Source organism: Pyrgilauda ruficollis, unplaced genomic scaffold (assembly GCF_017590135.1).
Source record: "Pyrgilauda ruficollis isolate IOZ18807 unplaced genomic scaffold, ASM1759013v1 scaffold46, whole genome shotgun sequence".
In the NCBI taxonomy this organism is placed as follows: Eukaryota; Metazoa; Chordata; class Aves; order Passeriformes; family Passeridae; genus Pyrgilauda; species Pyrgilauda ruficollis.
The window spans coordinates 4664729-4685366 of NW_024526155.1; the positions used below are offsets into that span (position 1 = coordinate 4664729).

Here is a 20638-nt window from a genome sequence, read left to right on the forward strand (position 1 = left end):
TAAGTTAAATTAAAGAAGCATTCAATCACTGCAGGTAATAAAGAAGTCTGTTACTTTAGACATGCTGCTATATCAATTATTTAGCTCATTATTGGAGAGAAGGGAGTAAATAATTCCAGCCATTTGATTATTTCAAATGTGTATTTCGGGAGCAGACATCTGTGTTTATCATCTGGATGAGAAGCAGCAGCAGGAGCAGCAAAACCAGATCCCAGCAGGTTGGAGGTGGGCACAGAGATGCTCTGAGCTCCTGTGGATGTAACCTCTTGTCCTGGAGCTTAGGGGAGCAGGAGGGGTTCTGAGCAAGCTGCACACGTGGCATTTGGGACTATTAAAGGATTATTTTTGACATAAAATAAATAGCAGAAACAATGCTGGGTTATTAAACAAGCTCGAGGAAAGGGAACCTGCTTTCCAGTATGGTTGAATTTGGACTGAAGTTTTAAGGGGAAAAGTTTGAAAAACTAAGGGGACATGACTTCTTTTAAGAAGCTGCACGTGCAAAATATGTCATTGTGCTGAGGATTGCACTCCATGGTTTGTTTCCACCAAGCTTTCCAGTTTTGTGTTTTTCACAGGGCTATCAAGGGCTTTCATATAGAAATACAGTGACTTTCCTGTCTTGAGGGAAAGGAAATGAAGATTAATTTGGTTTAAATTCCACTCCAGTTTCTGAAATGTGTGCCACATACAGTAAACAGAAATTATTTGTGGGCTTTTGGTCATGAACCTTTTGTATTACTAAATAAAAGTAACTCCCATTTATCTTCAAGCATCATGGCCCAGCTTTTAACCTGTATTTAAGTACATATTCCCTCAGGACTGGAATCCACTTCAGGCTTGTTGGGTTCAGACCCTGGATGAATTAGTGTGGTGGTTGCTGCCTGTCCCTAAGCATGGTTCCTTTACAGAGGGAGGAGAGACTTTTCACCCTCTGTGTGACCCTAAATGTGAGGATTTAGTGGCCTTTGTGCCCACTTGGGTATTGGAATAATTTCCAACCATATGTGAAGAGACATGACAGTAAAAGGAGTCCTTCAGTAGACATTTAGTAAGAACATTTAGAAGTGCCCCTAAAATCACAGAGAGGGTGAATATGAAAAGGTATCTGAAGAAAAGGGATTCAGTTCTATTTGCTGTCCATCATGGCCTTCCCACAAGGTCACACTGTGCTGTCTTATGACACCAATCATTTAAATTCAGTAAATTGTCTCATAAACCTGGATGTATCAATGTTTTCATAAACAGTGTCTTTATTTTGGTGGGAAAACGTTTGGACCCTGAAAAACTGAGAGGTTCTGTTTGAAAAGGGATGGTCCTTTTCAAAAAAGCCTGAAGTGTAGTCCCTTAAGTATATCACTTCTGAAAATGGCTTTTGGGCCCTCAACTACTTTCATTACTTCAAACAACTTTTATCACAAATACTCTCACTGGGAAAGCTCTGAGGGGCTCAGTCTGCTGTTGCTTGTGTTATTGAAGAGATAAAATTGCAAGCTAAGCTACTTAGATGTAGTTAGTAAAAGAGTGAAATGTGGGTTTTTTCCTGAAAAAGACATGAATTTACTTGAACTAGAACTCATGCACATGGTTAATTTCCCATTATTCTGGGAAAGCCTTGTTCATGTCTCAAAGTTTGATCAAGGTATAAAATGTTACAACGAAAGGATGATTATTCTCACAGACTTTTTTTGTTCAAACATGTGGCCCTGGTATTTGTATCTTTGAATTTTTTTGATTTTTTTTTTTTATGCTACAACCGAGCTGGTCCATTTTCCAGGCGTTTCCAAGTAATTAAACCCAATTAAAACGATTAAATTCTTTCTTTTGGTGACAACTTTGTTATTAACAGATAACCACAAGGAGGAGATTTAACTTGGAAGGCCCTTGATTGTATACTAATCCGTCTCTCACCTCTGGCTGACACCTGTGGCAGATAAACCCTATAGAATAGGAGTCTGATGAATACTCTTAATTAATACTTTCTTCCTTGTAGAAAAGTAATTATTTGCTCACGGCATAAATAGGTATTTGGCAGGGATTTAAAAGGACTGATTAGTTTTAAATACTAGGGCTTTATTTTGGTGGGGTTTTAGAGGGAGGTGATGGTGTCTGAATCCAAGATCCACGCTCAGAACGACTTTGTCCTGACAATCTGAACGTCGAGTTAATTGTCAGGTTGCTGAAGAGAAGCAGAGTCAGACAAGAAACAGATTTGTTACCTGTCTCAGAGGAGCCAGCTTTGCCCCTTTGCTAATGGCCTGCAAGTCTGAACAGGGAGCCTGCAAGGCAGAGGCTTGGAGAGGGCTTTGGATCCAGGATTGGAGTGACTTGCACTTGAGAGATTGCCAGAGATAAGTCTGCTTCCCTCTTCCTTTCAGAATTACAGAGTGCAGGAAGGGAGAGTTGGCTGTGGACATGCAGCTTGGATTAGTTGCAGGTGTTAACAAATACATGTCTTTTTAGTGCATATTCTAGGGCAAGTAGAAGCAATGCATGAAAAATCAATCTCTGTGTTCCAGGAGATCTGGGGGAAGGTGGTGTTGATGCAGAGCCCTTTGGGAGGGTGCTGGTGGTGCAGTTTGAGTGTGACTCAGTGCCCAGGGCTGCTGTGGAGGTAGAGCCAGCACCTCTGGCACTGCGGGCTTCTGTGCAGCTCAGCTCCTGGAGAGGCTCTGGGGACCAGCACAGCGCACACTGCAACATCCTGGCAGCAACTAAAGATAATTTGGGTGTGCATGCACATTCTGCAATCCTTTTGCTCTGCTAAAATACAGACTAGTGGGAGTTTCATGTGGTGTGAGCAGATCTACCTTCCCAGTGCTGTCATAAGAAAATATTTGCTTGCTTACCTCCAGTTTTTCATGGAAATTGTCTTCAATACAAACTGAAGGCTGTTCAGCAAGGTCCTTTTAGCAATCTTCTTTTGTATTATTACTTGAAACAGAGGTTAAAAATGAAAACTGAAACAGAAATTAATTTTAGGTGAGGTGTTACTAGCTCGGAGAACATAACTGAACTCAAATTATAATTTTTAAAACATAATTCACATCAAATATAGAGAACTAGTTCAAGGGTTAGAAACAGTGCATGCAAGTGGCCAAACTATGAGCAGCACTGGCAAGAAATATGTGAGCTTGTGCCACTGGGATATGAAGGAAAATGTGCTCCTTGCTAAATGGATGCTTTTGTCTTCCTTTACAACATGTTCCACAGGCTGCTGCTGCCCATGTTTTCCTCGAGTAGGAACAGGCAGCAAAAGTTCCCCAAAGGACGTGGATGTGGAGCTGGAGGCTGGCAGTGCCTCACTTGGAGTGGAAATCATTTCCCTCACAAGGGATGGCCATTGCCAGCAGTGGGCAATGCCCATTGGAAACAGCAGACACGTCCAAGGATGCTCTTTAGAGAAAACATTTCTGAGCAAAATGTTGAAAAAGGAGTTACTCTTTGTATGTTTTGATCATCTGTTGTTTAAGAAGCAGCAGTAGGGAGTGGGAGCTTTTTTACCTCTGGGTTCTCTCTCTAGGTATGCCCTGAGGAGAAAGGGACAACTCTGAAACTGTGACTCCTGGTCTTTAGAAGTGGGAGTGGAGGGTGTGTGGAGAAGGAATGAATAATTCAGAATGATCCCTTCCCTGCTGATGCTTGTCTCCCCCAAGCTTCCATGGGAGGAAACTGTTCAGGCTGTGCATGGAGGATCAGAAATGCTTGGTCTGCCATGTCTAAGCACCAGGGCTTTGCACTAAAAGTAATTTGTGTGGCTGTTACATTTTGATCCTGAAGGAAACTCCACCAATGGAGCATGGCAGAGATGAGGCATGTGGGGATACTCTGTGCTGCTGTAAGTTTTATTTGCAAAAGGAGTTTATTGCCTGTTTTCCACCCCTGCCTCTCATTGTCCTTGTTTGTGAAAGCATGACTCGTAGATTAGCACAGGGAGGACCTCGCTCTTCTAAAGTTACTAAACAAGCACCGAGGCTTGAGTTTTTAGATTAATCTGTTTTCACTGCAAAAAGTGGTTCCTGGAGGAGATTTGATTTCAAGCTGTGGTCCTTGGGCTTCACATGCATCAGGAAGCATTGGCTGGATGTGTTGGTCAGGAACTCGTTCCCAGGGCTCCTGGGCACATTTTTCCTACAGAGACATTAGCAATCACTGGGATCCAATTAGGGATCACTGGGAACTTCACATTGCTCTGCTGAACTCACACTGCTCCAGCATGAGCACCACTGGCAGCACAGAGATGTCCTTCAGTGGCACAGGGTTTCTGTGCCCAGGAAGAGCACTCCATCAACATCTTCACACAAATTTCATAATTCCTTCTGATTATTTACACACTGTACAGAGGATTTGGATATACAAATCTCATTTTGGTGCCTCTCTGTCAGCCTGATTTTCCTATTTATTCCTGCTTGAACAGACAGCTGTAGCAGCTGTGTCTTTCCTTGGGGTGGGCACAACCTCTGGGACTGGTGCTTCTAGATGCTACAGCAATGCAAATAAATAACTGCTGGAGGAACCCTGGACTCATGCCTCTAGACACCTCTGTCACACTGGCAGTGCTGGTTGGCCTTGCAACTTTATCAGCCTCTTTAGGACTTGGAATTGTGCCTTGCTGTGGAGGAAATGTCCACACTGTGGAAGCAGTGGTGCCAAATCATTTCCCCAAACGACTTCCCCTCTGGGTGGTAAAGTGCATTTTTCTGTTTTGTTTTCATTCCATCATATTCTGTATCTCAAGAGAAAGATTTTTTCATCCCCCTCCCCCATCATTTACAGTTTGGTTTCCATATTGTTTAGTTAAAGAGGAGGTAACTTCATACACTGTGGAAATGTTTCCTACTCCCCATTAGTGATTAATACCAATAAAGCCAAAATGAAACTTAGAGGATAAATGACAGATAGCAACCAATGAGATTTCCTGAAAGAGTTTTAAAGGCTAATGATCCTTGAAATGTATAAAAATAAATTGCTTCATTAAAAACCATTTTACAAAATAATTTCTTCCTAGCAGCATATTTTCTTCAAAACAGTTCCCCCGTGTAACTACACCTGGGTAGTAAAATTTGATTCAGTGCTGTTCCTATGGGGCCACAGTCAAATGCCCTGATTAGGTCTGTGTCCCTGTGCCTCATCAGGGGTGCAGGTTTGGGGCTGAAAATGAGAGACATGTTCAAGGCAAGTCTGTTGGAGTTTTTACTTTCTGCCCAGAGCCAGTGCCCTTGTTTCTGGGACAGCAGCAAAGCATGTTTAAACATGAGTGACAGCTTCTCTGTAATGGGCACAGGGCTTGTGAGTCACACATGGCTGAAACCACAGCCATTCTGCTCTAATTAAAGAGAACTTCACTAGGAATGTGTAATAATTAGCTTGGTGTGTAGTACACCATCCATGTCAGCAGTGTCTGCCACAAAGGTTGATTGAAATGTGCTCACCCTCCCTGCATTGTGCTCCCTGTTAGAGCTCCTCAGTCAGTTCATTACTGTGCTGTCAATGACAGGATCCACAGAAATCTGCAGAAAATTAGAGCAGAGACTCGGTTTAACTGGGTGGGTTTCCTCTGCTCTACTGAAGTCACACACCACGCTAAAGCAAGGCAGATTTATACATCAGGATGAGATCCCTGACCTACTGAAGATGAATTAACAACGGAAGAGAAAATTCTGTTGTGGGAATGCGGGTTTTTCCAAGTTGTCTGCTGTTGTTCAGTTTGAACAGGCACAATGCTGTTGTGCTGTGACTGTTTATCAAATTAAATACAGATCATTTTTGCTTCTGTTTTTGAACTGTTTAATGAATAAGAAAATGCACTGCTGGTAACTTTGTTTGCATCAATGTGTTTCTGTGCTCTTGCTGTGGATTTAGGAACAAGGTGAATGTTTGGGGGCAGGAGGGGTGCTTGGCTTGCTGGCTTGGTGAGGCAATGAAGTGACAGCCCTTTCACAGGCTCAGTGGTGTCTCAGCTGGGAAAAACATTAATTTTCTAGGATGAATTAACCAAACTCACTTGGGTAGCATCATCCTTCTCCAGGGGAATTCACTAAAGGTTTTGTCACTGATGTTGGCAGGAGCAGGATCTGGGTGTGAGAAAGTTCACATGTACTTATGAAGGTGCAGAAGATATTTTAGAGCTGCCAGCATGTGCATCTTCACATTCAGTCATTAAAAAACATGGTTTAAAAATGCTACAGGCAGCCAGAGCTTTTGCACCATGTCCTTCCCTTTCAGGAGGCAGTTTGGGACCCTCTTGGGGAAGGGCTGAATCAGACCCACACGTGTTTGGGCTGGGAGCTGCTGGGACAGGAAGCAAATGGGCACAGTCAGGGGCATCGGGTGCATTGCCATTCCCAACACCAGCTGCAGTGACAGATGACCCTGTCCTGAATTTGTGCTGTGTCTTGTCTTTTCTTTTTTTTTTTTTTTTTTTTTTTTTTTTTTTTTTTTTTTTTTTTTTTTTTTTTTTTTTTGTTTTTTTTTTTTTTTTTTTTTTTTTTTAATTTTAGCTATTTGGGGTTTTGTAAGCAATGTTGTCATTTGTTGTAGCTACCATTGGGGCTGCAGCTGGGGCTCTGCAAGGCTGCTGTCCTGAGCAGCAATAGTTGTGTTGGACAAGAATTATAATTGGGTTTACATGACAAGATGGGGCTGTTTTAACTCTGCTGATGCTGGTAAATAAGTAGGCAGCTTCAGTGGAGAATGGAATTGCTGGTTTGAAGGACAAGTCAGGAAAGAATCAGCCTCTGCATGTCATGATGCTGGATAACTACCCCCAAACTAGTCCCTAATGGTGCTATTGCAAATCAATTTTTTTGTCTAACCTACTGAAGCAATTCTCACATAGTTTCAGGTGTTTAAAGGATGTTTATATCATCTGAAGTGTGTGGGCTGTTAGTGGTCAGGGTGAGTCATAGACTTCCTTCAAAGAACAGAATTTGTTTATCAAGGAGAGCAAAAGGATGGGAAAACATGTTAATGTTAAAATACACTTGGGAAGTAAAATTACTTTAATAAATGTATCTTAAGAAATAGGAATGTGTAGATCCTGAGTTCAGTCTAAGCTATACCTGCCCCCCCCCCCAAAAAAAATCAAAGTGAATGGAAAAAACCTGATTTTCCCCTGACAGGACACCACAACGTCTGTGAGGATAGGTCTCATGATGGAAGAAATGATCTTCAACCTTGCAGATACACATCTGTTCTTCAATGACCTGGAGGTATGTGGCTGCTTATTTTATTTAACATCTCTCTGTGTAATCATTTGCATGTGGTCTAGAAACTTGGGGCAGTTTGGCCAAGAAACTTTTTATTTTTAACCCCAGAGAAGTGGACCTTAGTTGACTTATTGGAAGCACTTCCATTCTGTTCAGGATTTTTTTTCCTAAATACTCAATTAACAGTGATGGCTTTTTGCAGATTTACTAAATGTAATAATGAGGATATTGCTGCTGCTTCTCCTGAAATTTGCTATTTAATAATTTTATTCAGCTAAATTAGCATAGATCCTATGGGGGCAGACAGCAATCAGCTATGAGCCAAAGCAGAGGTTTTGAAAATGTTGCTCTGTTCTTGAGGAAGGTTTTGCACAGACAGAGCAGGGGGTCTGCTCAAGCTCAGGAATACTGCAGGATGAAACTACGGGAGTTTCAGTGCAGCAGACCAAGAGGAGGAATTTTTCCTGCTGATGACATGGTTAGACTTGATTATCTCTCATACAAAGCAAAAATCCTTCAGGGTGTGTGGTAAGATGCAGGCAGAGTGGGGCTGGCAGAATGCTGAGGAGCAGCTTACAGCAGTGGTGGAAATGTGCTGGCATTTGCAGTCAGAGCACTCAGCCTGAAGGGATCAGGTACAGAGTGGTGAGGTGGGGTTGGAGCTCTGGGCACCTTGGAATCAAAACACTGCTTGGAGGCATTTGGAGAATAAAAACCTGGCATCCCTGGGCAAACTAATATGGTCTTTTATTTTTTTTTTCCCTTCACTTGAAAAAGGAAGAATTTGTTTCTGTGCCAGATGAAAGGAGAGAACTTTTTCTGTGCCTGAAGAGTTCAGTGGGAATTTCTGGTTCCTTCACTGCCTGACTGCACTGTGGTCCCCCCTGTCAGGGGAGGCACAGCCTTTCCTGCCACCTGGCTCTTGCAGTCTTGAGGTTTCACTTGCTGAGAATTTTTATTTCCTTTCAAAGACAAGCACCTGAACTGACAGATTTTTCCTCTTTCAACTTTTTTCGTAGAGGGAGTTTGTGTTGAGGGCATGGAAAGTACAAAGTAAAATCTTTCTCTTAGGGGAAAAAAAACCCCAAAAAACAGAGCTCCTCTTTGGGAACCCAGGGCAATATTTAAGTAATGATAATATTTACCAGAAAACCATCACCATTTACCCATCAGATCTCAATATGTGGTGCAACAAAGCTCCATGTCCTGCATAGTGACCCTCCAAAACCCCTCTGCCTTTGCAGACTTTTGCAAGAATTGCCAGTTTTAAAATAAGTTTTCTCCTTTTTCACTTACTGCACTAAAATTTTAAATGAAGCAGCAAATTGTCTGGCCTTCATCAAATTGTGCACATTTGTCAGTCAGTAACAGCTCTGGGCACTGGTGGTTTGGTTTTAGCTGAGCTTTTCCAATGAAAAATTGATGGATGACAGAGAATTAAAGAAAAGCAAATGTGCCTTACAGAATTTTATTTTCCAAAAAAGTCATGTCAGTTTGGAAGAATTTGCAGCAACAGAGTCATCCAGAGTTACCCCCCTACTCGTTCATTTAGGATGATAAATAAAAGCCACCTTTATGTATTCACAGAGTGGTATTTAAGGATCATACATCACTGAGTACTGGGCTTTAAAAAATGCAGTGAATGACAGCCTTAAAAATGAAAAAAAGAATTTGCAAAAACCAGCAGAGGAGTAGATTCAGTTGCAGACACACAAGCATTACCATATACATTAGCACCATCATGTGGTGCAATGCTGGCCTGTACCAGAAAAAAACAGCTGAAACTGCACAGGGCAGGAACCATTTCTGACCATCTCTTGTGCTGGGGCAGAGTGGGAGGTGCTGTAGCTGAGAGAGCAGGGCGAGAGTTTCCCATCTGAAACCACAGCAGGAGTTCTCTTAAACTCAGAAAATGTTTCTCTGGCACAAATTAAAGTTCAGCCATTCTGGGGAGTCCAGCAGACTGGACTAACCAGAGCGTGGCTGGCCTCAGAACTGACGGTGGAATAAGGGGAAGGAGTGGAGAAAATGTCACCCATCCTGTCCAGAGAGGCAGGTTGGACAAGGAAGCCTTGCTTTAGCACAGGGGAATGATTTGTTCTGCTGGCTGCAGTTTGCAGTGCTGTGCAGAGGAGAAGGTGCTGCCAGGGTGCAAAGCCCTCCTGAAGCATTCCCAGGAAGTGCCTGATGAGGACAAAACATCTGTCCAGAAATACAGCAAGGTTTGCACAGCCCTTGGTAGAATTTGTGTGATCCTCCTTAGTCTGGTGAGGATGTGATGTCACCTAGCAAAAAACTGGCTTCAAAATCTGAGGGAGGAGCCTGAACTGGAATGCAACCTTTTTGCTGTCAAAAAAAAAAAAAAAAAAAAAAATCTGAAACTCTGATTAGCCAGGGCTTTATCTTTTCTTAGGATCTACCCAGAAGGGATTCAGGTAATTGTTTCCTGGATGCATTAGCTGTACAGTTCCATTCAGATGGATCTATTCAGATCCATCCTGCTTCAGTCCATCCTCTCTCAGTACTGCAGTGCAGCAGACAGGCCAGGGTCCAGCTGATTCACCCCAAACCTCAGGGTGGTTGTGTGGGAGGAGGCTGATACTGCTCCCCAGGGCAGGGGGGTGACTGCAGAAGTCTTAGACTCCTACTGAAAACTTTCAGTCTTTTTACAGAAAGGGATTCTCTGTCAGCAAGTTAAGTCCTACAGGCAGATGAAATCCCCACGGTCTGCAAGTGTGAGCCATGCAAGGTGTTTCTCTGATCATGCTGCAGAGTATATCAGCAAATCAACCTGACAGGAGATATTCTCCCTCTCTGCTCCCCTTTTTAGGGGAATCGGGGAGAAAAGAACTTACCCAGGGTTAAAAATCACAGTGGAGTTAAAATACAAACTCTGGCCTTTCCAGGGTTGTGCTTTTTTTCCCAGATGCCTTTTGTTCACAGTACAATGCTGGCTAAAGAACAGCACCTTCCACCCCCAACCCCTCTGGAGATATTATTGTCTAGCTGTCTGGAAAACAGGTATTAAGGACAGAAGGATTGACAAGGGCATGAGGAACTAACAAACAGGGGGATTAGTGTGTTTACAAGTTGCTGCCTTTGGGAGCCATCCCTGAAGGTTTTGTGTTCTGGGAAGTGTTAACCCCTCCTAATAAGGGATACAGGCTCCACTGATCAGTGAATCCATGAGATGTTTAAAACTCTCCAGCACAGTCCTGATCCACAAATAGACTGTGTGTGCCTTTGTAAGTTGTTTCTGTGCCTGCACAAGACATACTTTGGGAGTATTCGGGGGAATGTGAGGGATAACAGAAGGAGCTCTCAGGAGCCCTGTGTTTCACAAGGAGGCAGCAGAGGCTTTCTCCAGGCCAGCAGTGCCATTTAAAGCAGCTCAGGCTCCTCTAAATGTGGAGTACATTTAGCAGAGGTACAAGTACTCTTATTTAAGAGTAAAACCAGATCAGTGCCCAGAGCTGCAAGGGCTGACTGAGGTCTCACACTCTTGCCTGAGGTCCAGGCTGTGTGTGCCACACACCATCCACCCCGAGGTCCCAGATGGAAACCAGCAGGCCCGAAACCTGGGCCATGTCCCCATCGCAGCCTTCCTGCCATTCCAGCAGCCTCCTCCTGTTCAGCAGCCGAGGTATCTGGGTGTGTTTGGTTCCCCTGTCACTGAGCTGTCAGGAAGTGCTGCCGGGGTGAGGATCAGGGTGCCAGCGGTGGTGGAAGGTGCAGGCCGTGGCTGCGGGAGCGTGAGGCGCAGCCGGCGCTATGAGGTAGCGTCTCAGCCAGTGTCAGGGTGTTTTATTAACTCAGAAATGCGATAGCTGCTGTTGTCGCACTCCAGTGTACAGAACAATCCATTCACAAACGAGAAAAACAGATCCCTGCACGAATGCCTTTCCCCTGACTTCATGCAGTCGTACAGCTGAAGTGGAGTGGGCTGACCCCAGCGTGGCTCCAGCAGCTCCTGGGAGAGGGCCTGAAAAGGGCTGGGGCTGGAGGAGAGAGGTGAGAGGTGCAGCAGGCTGTTATATACAGGAATATATACCCCAGTGATGGGCTGGTGAGAGGGCTGATGAGATGAGAGCAAGGTGCACTTGAGTGTCATTTTGAGAATTATCTCTGCAGAAAATCTCTATTACTATGGACAAGAATTTGTTGCAATAGGATGTGCAGTGAATGACACACAGAGCTGAAACTTCTGAGGTGAAAAGAAGGAAGGTTATTTCTCGACTTCGATATATATAGAATTCTAAAAGTGACTGTGGATTGGAGGATGAAATTGCTACTTCTTTAGCTACATTGGTCAAACTAACAGTCTATCAAATTTCTCTTCCTCTAGGAAAGAATGCAAAACAATCATTATTTACATGGAAAAGTGCATAAAAACTCTATTACAAAATTGTAAACATCAGAAAGCTTAGAAGAACAGAGTGACAACAACTATCTGTAATGTTTTGCTATTGACAACAAGTTTGGTTACTTGTTTGGGGATTTGTTTTTTCATTTTTTGAAAGGGACTAGTTTAAAGTAATTAATCAAACTCATCATTGTGTAAGGAAGGTAAAGCAAATCCTGTGGTTTACAGAACACTGAAGTGGTGAAGAATTACTGCGCCTTGGTTAGCTGCAGTTCTTCTGACTCCAGAGTCCTGTGGTAGCAGGTGTCACAGCTTTTAAACTGTTGAAAAATCAACCAAAATTAAAGATAGTGTTCATCAGCTTGCAGGCTTTCTGTTCTGCTCTCACCTGTAAGGCTCGTGGAGAAAGGAGAGTTAAGGTGGTGGGGGAAAACTCTCAATTTTTCTCTTTCTAACCTTAATGCTGAGACTGGGAAAGAAACCAAAGGAATAACATTTCTCACATTTTTGAGGCAGGGCCTCCCCCATTCGAACAATGAAGGATTTTGGAAGATAAGATCTCGAGCACATACTTCATGCAGGCTGAGCTCCAAGTGTATATTCTGGTTAAATTTCCTGTGCACAGATCTCCTCATTATTGACACACATTATTCCTCAGCTCAGTCTGGGGCTGGGGCAGTGAAGGAGTGTTTGTTGCCTTCAGTGCTTCAGCCCAGCTTCCCTGCACATCAAAGGAAGCTCAGCCCCCTCAGAGCAAACTGGGAAAACACCGGCAGGGCAGGCAGGACAGGCGTCTCTGGAAATCTCCCTGGGACAGATCTTCTCCCCTGTAATTATGTGGGCATACACCTCCTGTCCAGAGCAGTATTCTTGCAGGGGGAAAGGCTGCCAAGTCTCTGCCTTATCGTGCATACAGAGTAGAAAAAAAGCTTTCCTGGCTAAATCACAAGCATCTCCGTCTCTGTCTGCATGAGGAGTTCCTCTCACTGTGTTATTCAAGAGCTGTTGTGCCCTTAGATAACAGCAGATCTCACACACACTCTCTGTCTGTTCATATTTTGTGCAAGTGCTATGTGATACTTGTTGCTAACAATTAACTGGCTAGACTACAATACTAGCAAATTGTAAGATTTTATCTCCTTGATATTACACTTAAAGTAATTTTGCATTATATTATTTCAAATTTTTTTCCCACAACATTTACTCACTATTGTATTTTTTTTTCATCTGCCTCCTAGGACTGTGACCAAATCCACATAGATGATGTATCATCAGATGATAATGGTCAAGATCTGAGGTATGGGGTCTCCCAAGCTGGAAGCTGCAGGACAGGCAGTCCCCAGCCATTTGGAAGTAGCAGGGGGCTGGGCAGTGAGTCTCAGACCTGTGCTGTCTCCCTCCTGGCTCCATTATTGAGCACACACAAGTACAGAGTCCCCTTTCTCACATTATTGTGCCTGTGCCTTCTCTCAGGACCTGACTATGCTGAGCTTTGAACCATTCTGGGAAATATATCTAAATTGGGTTGAGCTCCAGTCAGACCACACCAGTTTTATATATAATTTAACCAGACAATTGTCACAGCTGTTGCCAAAATGCTTCAAAACCAGACTGAAAGGTTTCCCACTGTTCAATCTGTAGTGAATGGGCTTAGTAGTGAGGAGTTAGACTTTGCCATGCCAGATCCTTGTTGAAACTTGTACCCAAATTGCACCAAACGTTACCATTACCTGTGTAAGCTGGGTCATCATGTTCATAGAAACTACTTCTGAACAATTCCATCTGCTTTTCCCAAAGTGTTGCCTGCAGAGCCATGGTAAAAGGAAAAGAATAAAATGTGCAGAACTCATATAGAGCTTTGCAATTTGTGGTTTTATGGATGATTATTGTGAGAAATTGATGCAGGAACAGAACATTTTCTTAGATCTGTGCTGGTAGTTGTGCTGAAGATGAACTTCAGTTCTGTACAGCGTGTCCTGTGTGTGTCTCTGCTGCCATTTGTCTCCACATTTCTTTTCAGCCCTTTCCCCTCCCTGCTGGCACTGTGCAGGCTGTAATTACACTGACCTCTCCCCTTCCCTCCCTCTCCCAGCACGTACAACTTCTCTGCAGATGGTTTCCACAGTTCCACTGCCAGTGCAAACCTGTGCCTGGGCTCGGGGGTCCACGGGGGAGTTGACTGGATGAGGAAATTGGCGTTCCGCTACCGCCGGGTCAAAGAGATGTACAACACCTACAAAAACAATGTGGGGGGTAAGTGCCACTGGCCAGGCCACCAGCAGGCCTTTCATCTTCCCAAAAACTGGAGAGCCTCTAGGGCCATCTCTGGAGGAGGTGTAGGGAGCCTCGTGATATGAGTGCTTCACGGTGAGCTGAGCAGGCGCCTCCGCAGTCACCCTGAAATGTGGATCTGTACAGGTTTGTGGGAGTCACACTAAAATACCTGCTTAGTGGTTTCAGAAAGACTCAATTCCCAGTGTGGGGTTTTGTTTTGTAATTTATTTGGCAGGAAAGCAACCTTCTCCAATTTTCCAGAAAGTTTAGCAAGCAGGCAAGCAGTTCAAAACTAAATATGCCTTTTTTTTTCTACACAGCATGTCTGATTGCTGTCTGAAGGCTTTCTTGTGCTATAGCTGCTTGTTTTTAACTCCCCTAAAACAATACCACCAGAAATCAGGATTCCCTGGATTCCTTCATCTCACCTAGTGCCAGACAGTTCTTCCAAGAGACTCTCAGCTTCCTTTTCAGTACATCAGTCCAGGTTTCCCTCTGACTAGGAAAAGAAAGAAGCAAAACTCAAAGCATCACCACAACTTGTTTATTGGTTGGAGGACAAGTCTACCCTGCATGCACTGGAAATGGAGCGTGGCTTTTCAGGAGAAACAAAACCATCCTGGCCTCAGGTGTCTCTATGCCCAGGTCACTGCCCACTTTACACAGCTCTTCCATCTTCTTGCTCACTTCCCATGCAAGCTTTATGCTCACTCCAAGAAAGGTGTTCCAAGGAGGTCCTGCCATGTGTGCTTGACTGAACCATTGCAGCAGAGGGGAAGGAAGCTGAGCTGCAGCAGCAGAGGATTGTGCAGCTGAGCCTCAGAGCTCAGGTGACATGGCAGTGACAAAGAGAGGCAGTGGCACCAGGGCCAAGAGAGGGGCAGTGGGAGAGCTCGGAGCACAGGCGGGTGCCCTTTGGCATTGTGCATACAAGGCCATGCAATTCCCTTTCTGTATTTCCCTGCTTGCAGGTTTAATAGGAGCTCCTAAGAGGGAGACCTGGCTGCAGCTGAGAGCAGAGCTGGAGGCGCTGACTGATCTCTGGCTCACACACGCTCTGAAGGCGCTGAATTTGATACATTCCCGGTAAGAGCAGCTCCAAAAACTGCCTGTGGGTTTCATCCAGGAGCTCCTTTGCTTCCCTTGTTTTCCTCCTCTAAACAAATTGAGACACATTTACAGGACTTTGCTGGCCAAGCCTGTGGGAGGCCAGTCTGCACATGTTTGCCAGGTTGAATTATCAAGGGTTGGGGTGATCTGGGGATGGTGAACTGTGCAAAAGCAAAACAATCCTTGTCCTTGCCTTTCCTTGGCTCCCTCAGCCATGGCACCATTTTCACATGAGCAGGTTTACAAAAGAGGAGAGGAGGGAAGAGCCCTTCTGTCCCTGAACACATTCACTCACAGAACCCAGCATGGACATTACTACATTGTGTTTAAATCCCCCACAAAGAGATCCTGGCAAGCTTGCAGTAAGGCTGCATGACTGCTGCTAGTTTGGTTGATGTTTTTTTCATTCTACTGAGCTGATCAAAAAGACATTTCTGGTGCTCACATTATCTCCCTCTAGATGCAAAATCCCCCACTGGCTCAGCAACTTCAGTGGCAGGAAAGGTTTACTTCCTACCATCTTTCATCTTTCAGTCCAGGGTGAAAAAATGAAACTCAGATTTCTAATAACTTCTGTTTCCTAGGCCCAACTGTGTGAATGTGTTGGTCACCACAACTCAGCTTATACCAGCTCTGGCTAAAGTGCTTCTCTATGGGCTGGGCACTGTCTTCCCCATTGAAAACATTTACAGTGCAACAAAAACAGGTAAGAGCAAACTGACTGAGGCCTCACATAAGGCAGGCTGAAGTTTTGTCTCTAAGTCATGCAATGAATGAGCTTTATTTTTAGCTCCCTACTTACAGATGTCTAATTCACATCCTGACTCCCACACTTAACCTAGTACAGACTGCAGGGAAAAAAAAAAAGTCTAAAAAACACTTCTCAAGTGTCTCCAGGGGGAAGTGAGCCAGATATATTGAAATGTACCCAACCTGTGGAGCACTGACTGATTGTGGGATGTCCAGCTGCACCCAGCTGGAAGGAAGGTCTGGTAGGACCTGTTACAAAAACACTCTTTGGATCCTCTTGCTCTTGCAGAGGGGTCAAGTGTGCTGAATGAGCTTTGTGAAGCTTTGTGAGTAATAAGTACTGGTAGGGTTGGCTTGGGGCTTCTTTGTGTTCCGTTCTTTCTCGTGTGTTTGAACCTCTGAGGATTGCATTTTCATGTTTTTACTGCAACCAGAATGAACAGGAGAGGTTTCTGGAAACTGAATGCCACAAGTGTCACATCAGTCTGCCTGCTGGTGGCCTAAGCAGGGCATCACAGCCACAAAGCTCAGAAAACTGGCAGCACTTGCAAGCCCTTGGCTGGCAAACAAGTGCTAGTAACTGGCACGAGATGGAGAGGATCTGCTTCAGAAGAAGATCCAGTTTGAAAAGAAAGCAAAGAATGTTGCAGCCATTCAGTTCAGTTAGGGGATAACTCCAGGTCCTGTGCCTGAATATTAGCTCTGCCTGTGGTGTGTGTCCAGATAAAAAAATGCATCTTCTCTTGTGTTGTTCAGGGAAAGAGAGCTGTTTTGAAAGAATAATGCAGAGGTTTGGAAGGAAAGCCGTGTACATTGTAATAGGAGATGGAGTTGAAGAGGAACAGGGAGCAAAAAAGGTACAGTTTGTGGATGCCATGCTGGATTCTTCCAAGTTTTGATTGCAATGACCTTTTCTTTATTTAAGAATATAATGAAGCACCCTCCATTGGAAGCAGCTTACAGTTGGTCTCATTTCTTAATATGTAAAATACTCAACAATCACCTTGTCAGAAATTCCATACTCTAAATTCCCCCCACTTTGGCAGCTGGTACAATATTTCACGTAGTTGCTGTGTCACAAGTTCCAGGAATCATTCTTGCTTAATAAAGATGGCTGTAAAGACATGAAAAGGGAAATTCCAGTGTGTGACTTCAGATGGGCAGGCAGAGTGAGTTTCTGATCTACACATGCTGATTTGTAAATTCTAACTTGTTGGAATTAGTTTTGAATTACTTACTAGAATATGCCTACATCCATACCTGTGTTTGTATTTATGACTCATTGAGATCATGAGTGTAACTTCATTATAGCAAATACCAAAGTGCTTGTACAGAGTTGCTGCCTTCATCAACAACTTCTGGATCAATGTGATTAATTTCACAAACAAAGTGAAATTAGAAAATTGTACTGAATACAAAATCATAAACTGCAAAAGCAGTGTGATCATGAATAATGAGAATTGGAACAGCCAAAGTTTTCATTTCCTAAACTTTAGAACAGAAACATGCCTGGAACTTCCATTTATTTGGCTATACAGGGCCAGGAATACAATTTGTTAATGGCAAACAATATTTGCAAGATGTTTTTGTGCATCCTGGGTCCTGCGCTCCTGAGGTGACTGGAGAAATGTGAAGGAGCTGCCTTTGCTCCAGGAGCATTGCACATGAGTTGAGATGCAGGAACTGGCTGAATGAGCTCCATCTTCCAACTTTAACTTTTAACAGATACACAAATGACTGGTGTAGCTCAGGTGATATTGAAAATATTATATCACAAGGGCTCAGCTACACAGCTGAACCTTGTGCTGGGGGACCTGCTATCTCATTCCCACTGAAGATCCTGCAAAGACTTTCCAAGCAAATTTGAACTCTTTGGTTGCACAGTAACAAAGGGATCCCCGAGAATAAGGTGGGAGGCTCATGTTCTATCCCCAGAACTGTATCTCAGATTATCTTCAAAGCAGCAGAAACCCAGTTTTTTATAGTGTATTTTTCCTGGCCGGTGGAAGCAACAATATCTGCATCCACCTTGGAAAACTACCTAAAACTGCAGATGGTTTTGTAGCTCAGGAAGGGTTACGGAGCTGTCAGGAAGAGCCCAAATGCATGACTGGGGCTGAAGTGACAATGGCCTGCTGCTCGTGGCAGCTCAGTGGCACACTTCAAAGGCAGTGGGTCAGTGAACAGAAGTGCATCAAAGGCTGCAGGGGCTCCCAGCCTGCCTGGGGAGGTGGGGAGGTTCAGCAGTCTCCTCTGCGGGGATTTCAAGGGCCTCCTGTCTCCTGGCCCAAGCAGCTCAGCCATTAGTAGAGCACATTCTTTGCTGGGCTGTTGCCTCCTTTGATTGATGACAATCGTTAATCAAACCTTCTACACACCTGAGCTTTATACAGAAAAAAAACAAAAAAGGGAGGGGACAGGCAGAGAGGCTTTTGCTGTTCTGCTGACAGCACTGATAACATCTCCAGTTTCGTGGGTCGTTTTTCTTCACCTATCTGATGAGTGATAAATCTGTAACTGCTGAACAACAGGAGTGCCTGGGAGGCCAAGTTTTCTTCTGGTTTAAGAAAGAAAAACAGATAATTTAATGGAAGGGGTTTAATACAAACTGGGAGGGGGGAAGGAAATAACTTTTCCCCTTAAAGTGAAATTGCAGAGCAGTGGATTTCAGTCTCTTCAGCTGTCTTGGTTTGCTTGCTGTCTCTACACACACTGATAAACAGCTCAAAGAAAACATTTATTTACTGGTAGGCAACAGGCAACATACCAGAGAGCAGCTTTAATTGTCTTTAATGGTTATAGGAGTGTAAATAGACTCTCTGTAACATAAACATCTGGAACCACTGGCGTTTTTGCTACAGAGATAGGTACAGTTGGAAAAGGAACACCTCCCTTCATCAGGATCTGTCTGGGAAGTGCATGTTCTCTGAAGCTTTGTTGAAGCTGTTTATGCAGGAGCAGCGTGGTTACAGGAGAATTCCTGCAGTGATAAAAGACTCCTAGCAGTGTTCTGCCCACGCTGGAAGGGACTAAGTGTTGTCAGTTTAGGCTTTCTGCTCATTTATTACTACGTGTGTACCAGTGACTGTGCAGAAACTATTTTGGGAGAAGGCAAAGAAAATCAGAGTCCCAAATGTTACAAATCCCAGTGCATAAGGGAGCTGTGTCTTTGATTTTACTGCTTTAATAGCTTTGGAGAAGAAACAAATCCAGTGCAAACTTCAGGCTCAACAGAACACACCAAAAAAAAATTGTATTTAACATCTAAGAATATGTTCTAATTATGTTGAGGTTTTCCTTGTGCAAGCAGCCACAGGGATCACAGCTTTTGCTAAGGAACTCTGCTGTTCAGGGCCCTCTCAGGGCACTCTGGTGACAGGTAACATTCCAGTCCCTGATGAAATGGAACTGCACTTGTTTCTCAGCAATTAAAAAGTTGACACTTTGTCCTCTTTCAGATGCAAGTCTTGTTTTCCTACAGTATATTCACAACTTTTAGGAGAATGATCCGGATATTATAAAGAAGATAGAGAAGGTCACAGGTAGCTGACCTTCCAGATTTTGTCCAGATGCTCAGATTTCAAGTGGAACAGGCTGGTTAAAATTTGGACGTGTGTGTACAGGACTTCAGATTTATCACAACAAATGCAAATTCAAAAACAGGGAGGCAGAGGAGTAATTTAAGATACTCTCCCATAAATGAGAGTTAGGAAAGTTTTTTGGGGACAGGCTGTTTCATAACCCTATTGCACTTTCCCCTGAGGCAACAGTGTTGTGTTAAATGAATAATTGATCTGAACAATGATACCAGTTCCTGCATTTACAGAAAGTGCAGTATGACCTACTGCTCCAGTTAATTGGGAAAGGGAATTGTTAGAAAGCCTTTTGATTGTGTGGCATTTTATCCCTTTATTTACATTTTCATAAATTTTAATAACTTCCTTTTCCAATAGATGGATTTAATTTACTTGTCTGTGAATCACTGACAACAGCTTCCACTGCTGATGTTCGCTTAAAACTGTTTCTAGTAATACTGCAGTTCTAGAAACATTCCTAATTAATTTGTGGGGGGAAAAAAATAGGAACAAAGTTTAGTATGCAGCCCACATCCTCCATCACCTGTGAAGCAGGATACTCCTAAATTGTGGAGGATGTGTCTTCATGTCTGCACAGGAGAGAGATCAGCAGAGACACTTCCACTTTGTCCCTTCCTCCCTCCCTCAGCCTCCTTGCCTCTGGCCTGTAACAACCTGTGGTAGCCAAGTACAAAACTCTGTTCCTGAGGGTACAAGCTAAGAAAGTTGTTTTGATCTCAGTGTTATACAAAAACAGAAAAAAAAATGCACTCTTTTGGTTTCACTCTAGCACAACATGCCCTTCTGGAGAATCTCTTGTCACGCTGACCTGGAAGCTCTTCGGCACGCCTTGGAACTTGAATATTTGTAGCAGACCCCAACATCTTAGCACTGGGAGGGCTTCACTCAGACTCTTACATCGGTTCCAGCTATTCCTCAATGTTTTCTTAGTAAAAAAAAAATCCCACAGCAACTGCAGTTTTTCTTTTTTTTGAAGGAGAACCCTTTCAGTGGAAGCCTTTAAGAACTTGCAGCCAAAGAATATTGTCTCAAGTCCTCCTTCCTTTGGACAGAGGAAAATCCTCCTGATCAGTCGCTGGGATGCTGCAGTTGCTGGCTGAGGTGGAGGCACAGAGCTCTAATGGCCTTTTTGCCATCAACAAGGCAAATGCTACAAGTCTGGGTCTCCCTGTCAGCATTCTTGGTTTTGAAAGGGGAAGAGGACACAGCAAGGAGTCTGCACATCATCCATCACACTACACAGAACCTTCTGAAAATAGGAGTGAAACTGTTGATTTTTTTTTGTTTTGTTGCTTTTTTTTTTTTTTTTTTGTTTTTTTTTAATTTATGAACTAATC

At 43.7% G+C, this 20638-nt stretch overlaps 1 protein-coding gene across 4 annotated transcripts in view; it reads left to right on the top strand.

Moving 5' to 3' along the window:
• The window catches only part of EYA2 (EYA transcriptional coactivator and phosphatase 2), an 82191-nt gene extending 61553 nt beyond the window's left edge, over nt 1-20638 (top strand). For 2 of the 4 annotated variants that reach the window (XM_041478825.1, XM_041478826.1), the window contains 7 exons: nt 7122-7211; nt 12810-12868; nt 13664-13824; nt 14817-14931; nt 15540-15661; nt 16462-16562; nt 20071-20638. In XM_041478825.1, the coding sequence (XP_041334759.1) occupies nt 7122-7211; nt 12810-12868; nt 13664-13824; nt 14817-14931; nt 15540-15661; nt 16462-16562; nt 20071-20151 (729 nt within the window). In that variant the 3' untranslated portion in view covers nt 20152-20638. The remainder of the gene's footprint in view (nt 1-7121; nt 7212-12809; nt 12869-13663; nt 13825-14816; nt 14932-15539; nt 15662-16461; nt 16563-20070) is intronic. The other 2 variants (XM_041478827.1, XM_041478828.1) reach the window with 1 other exon arrangement.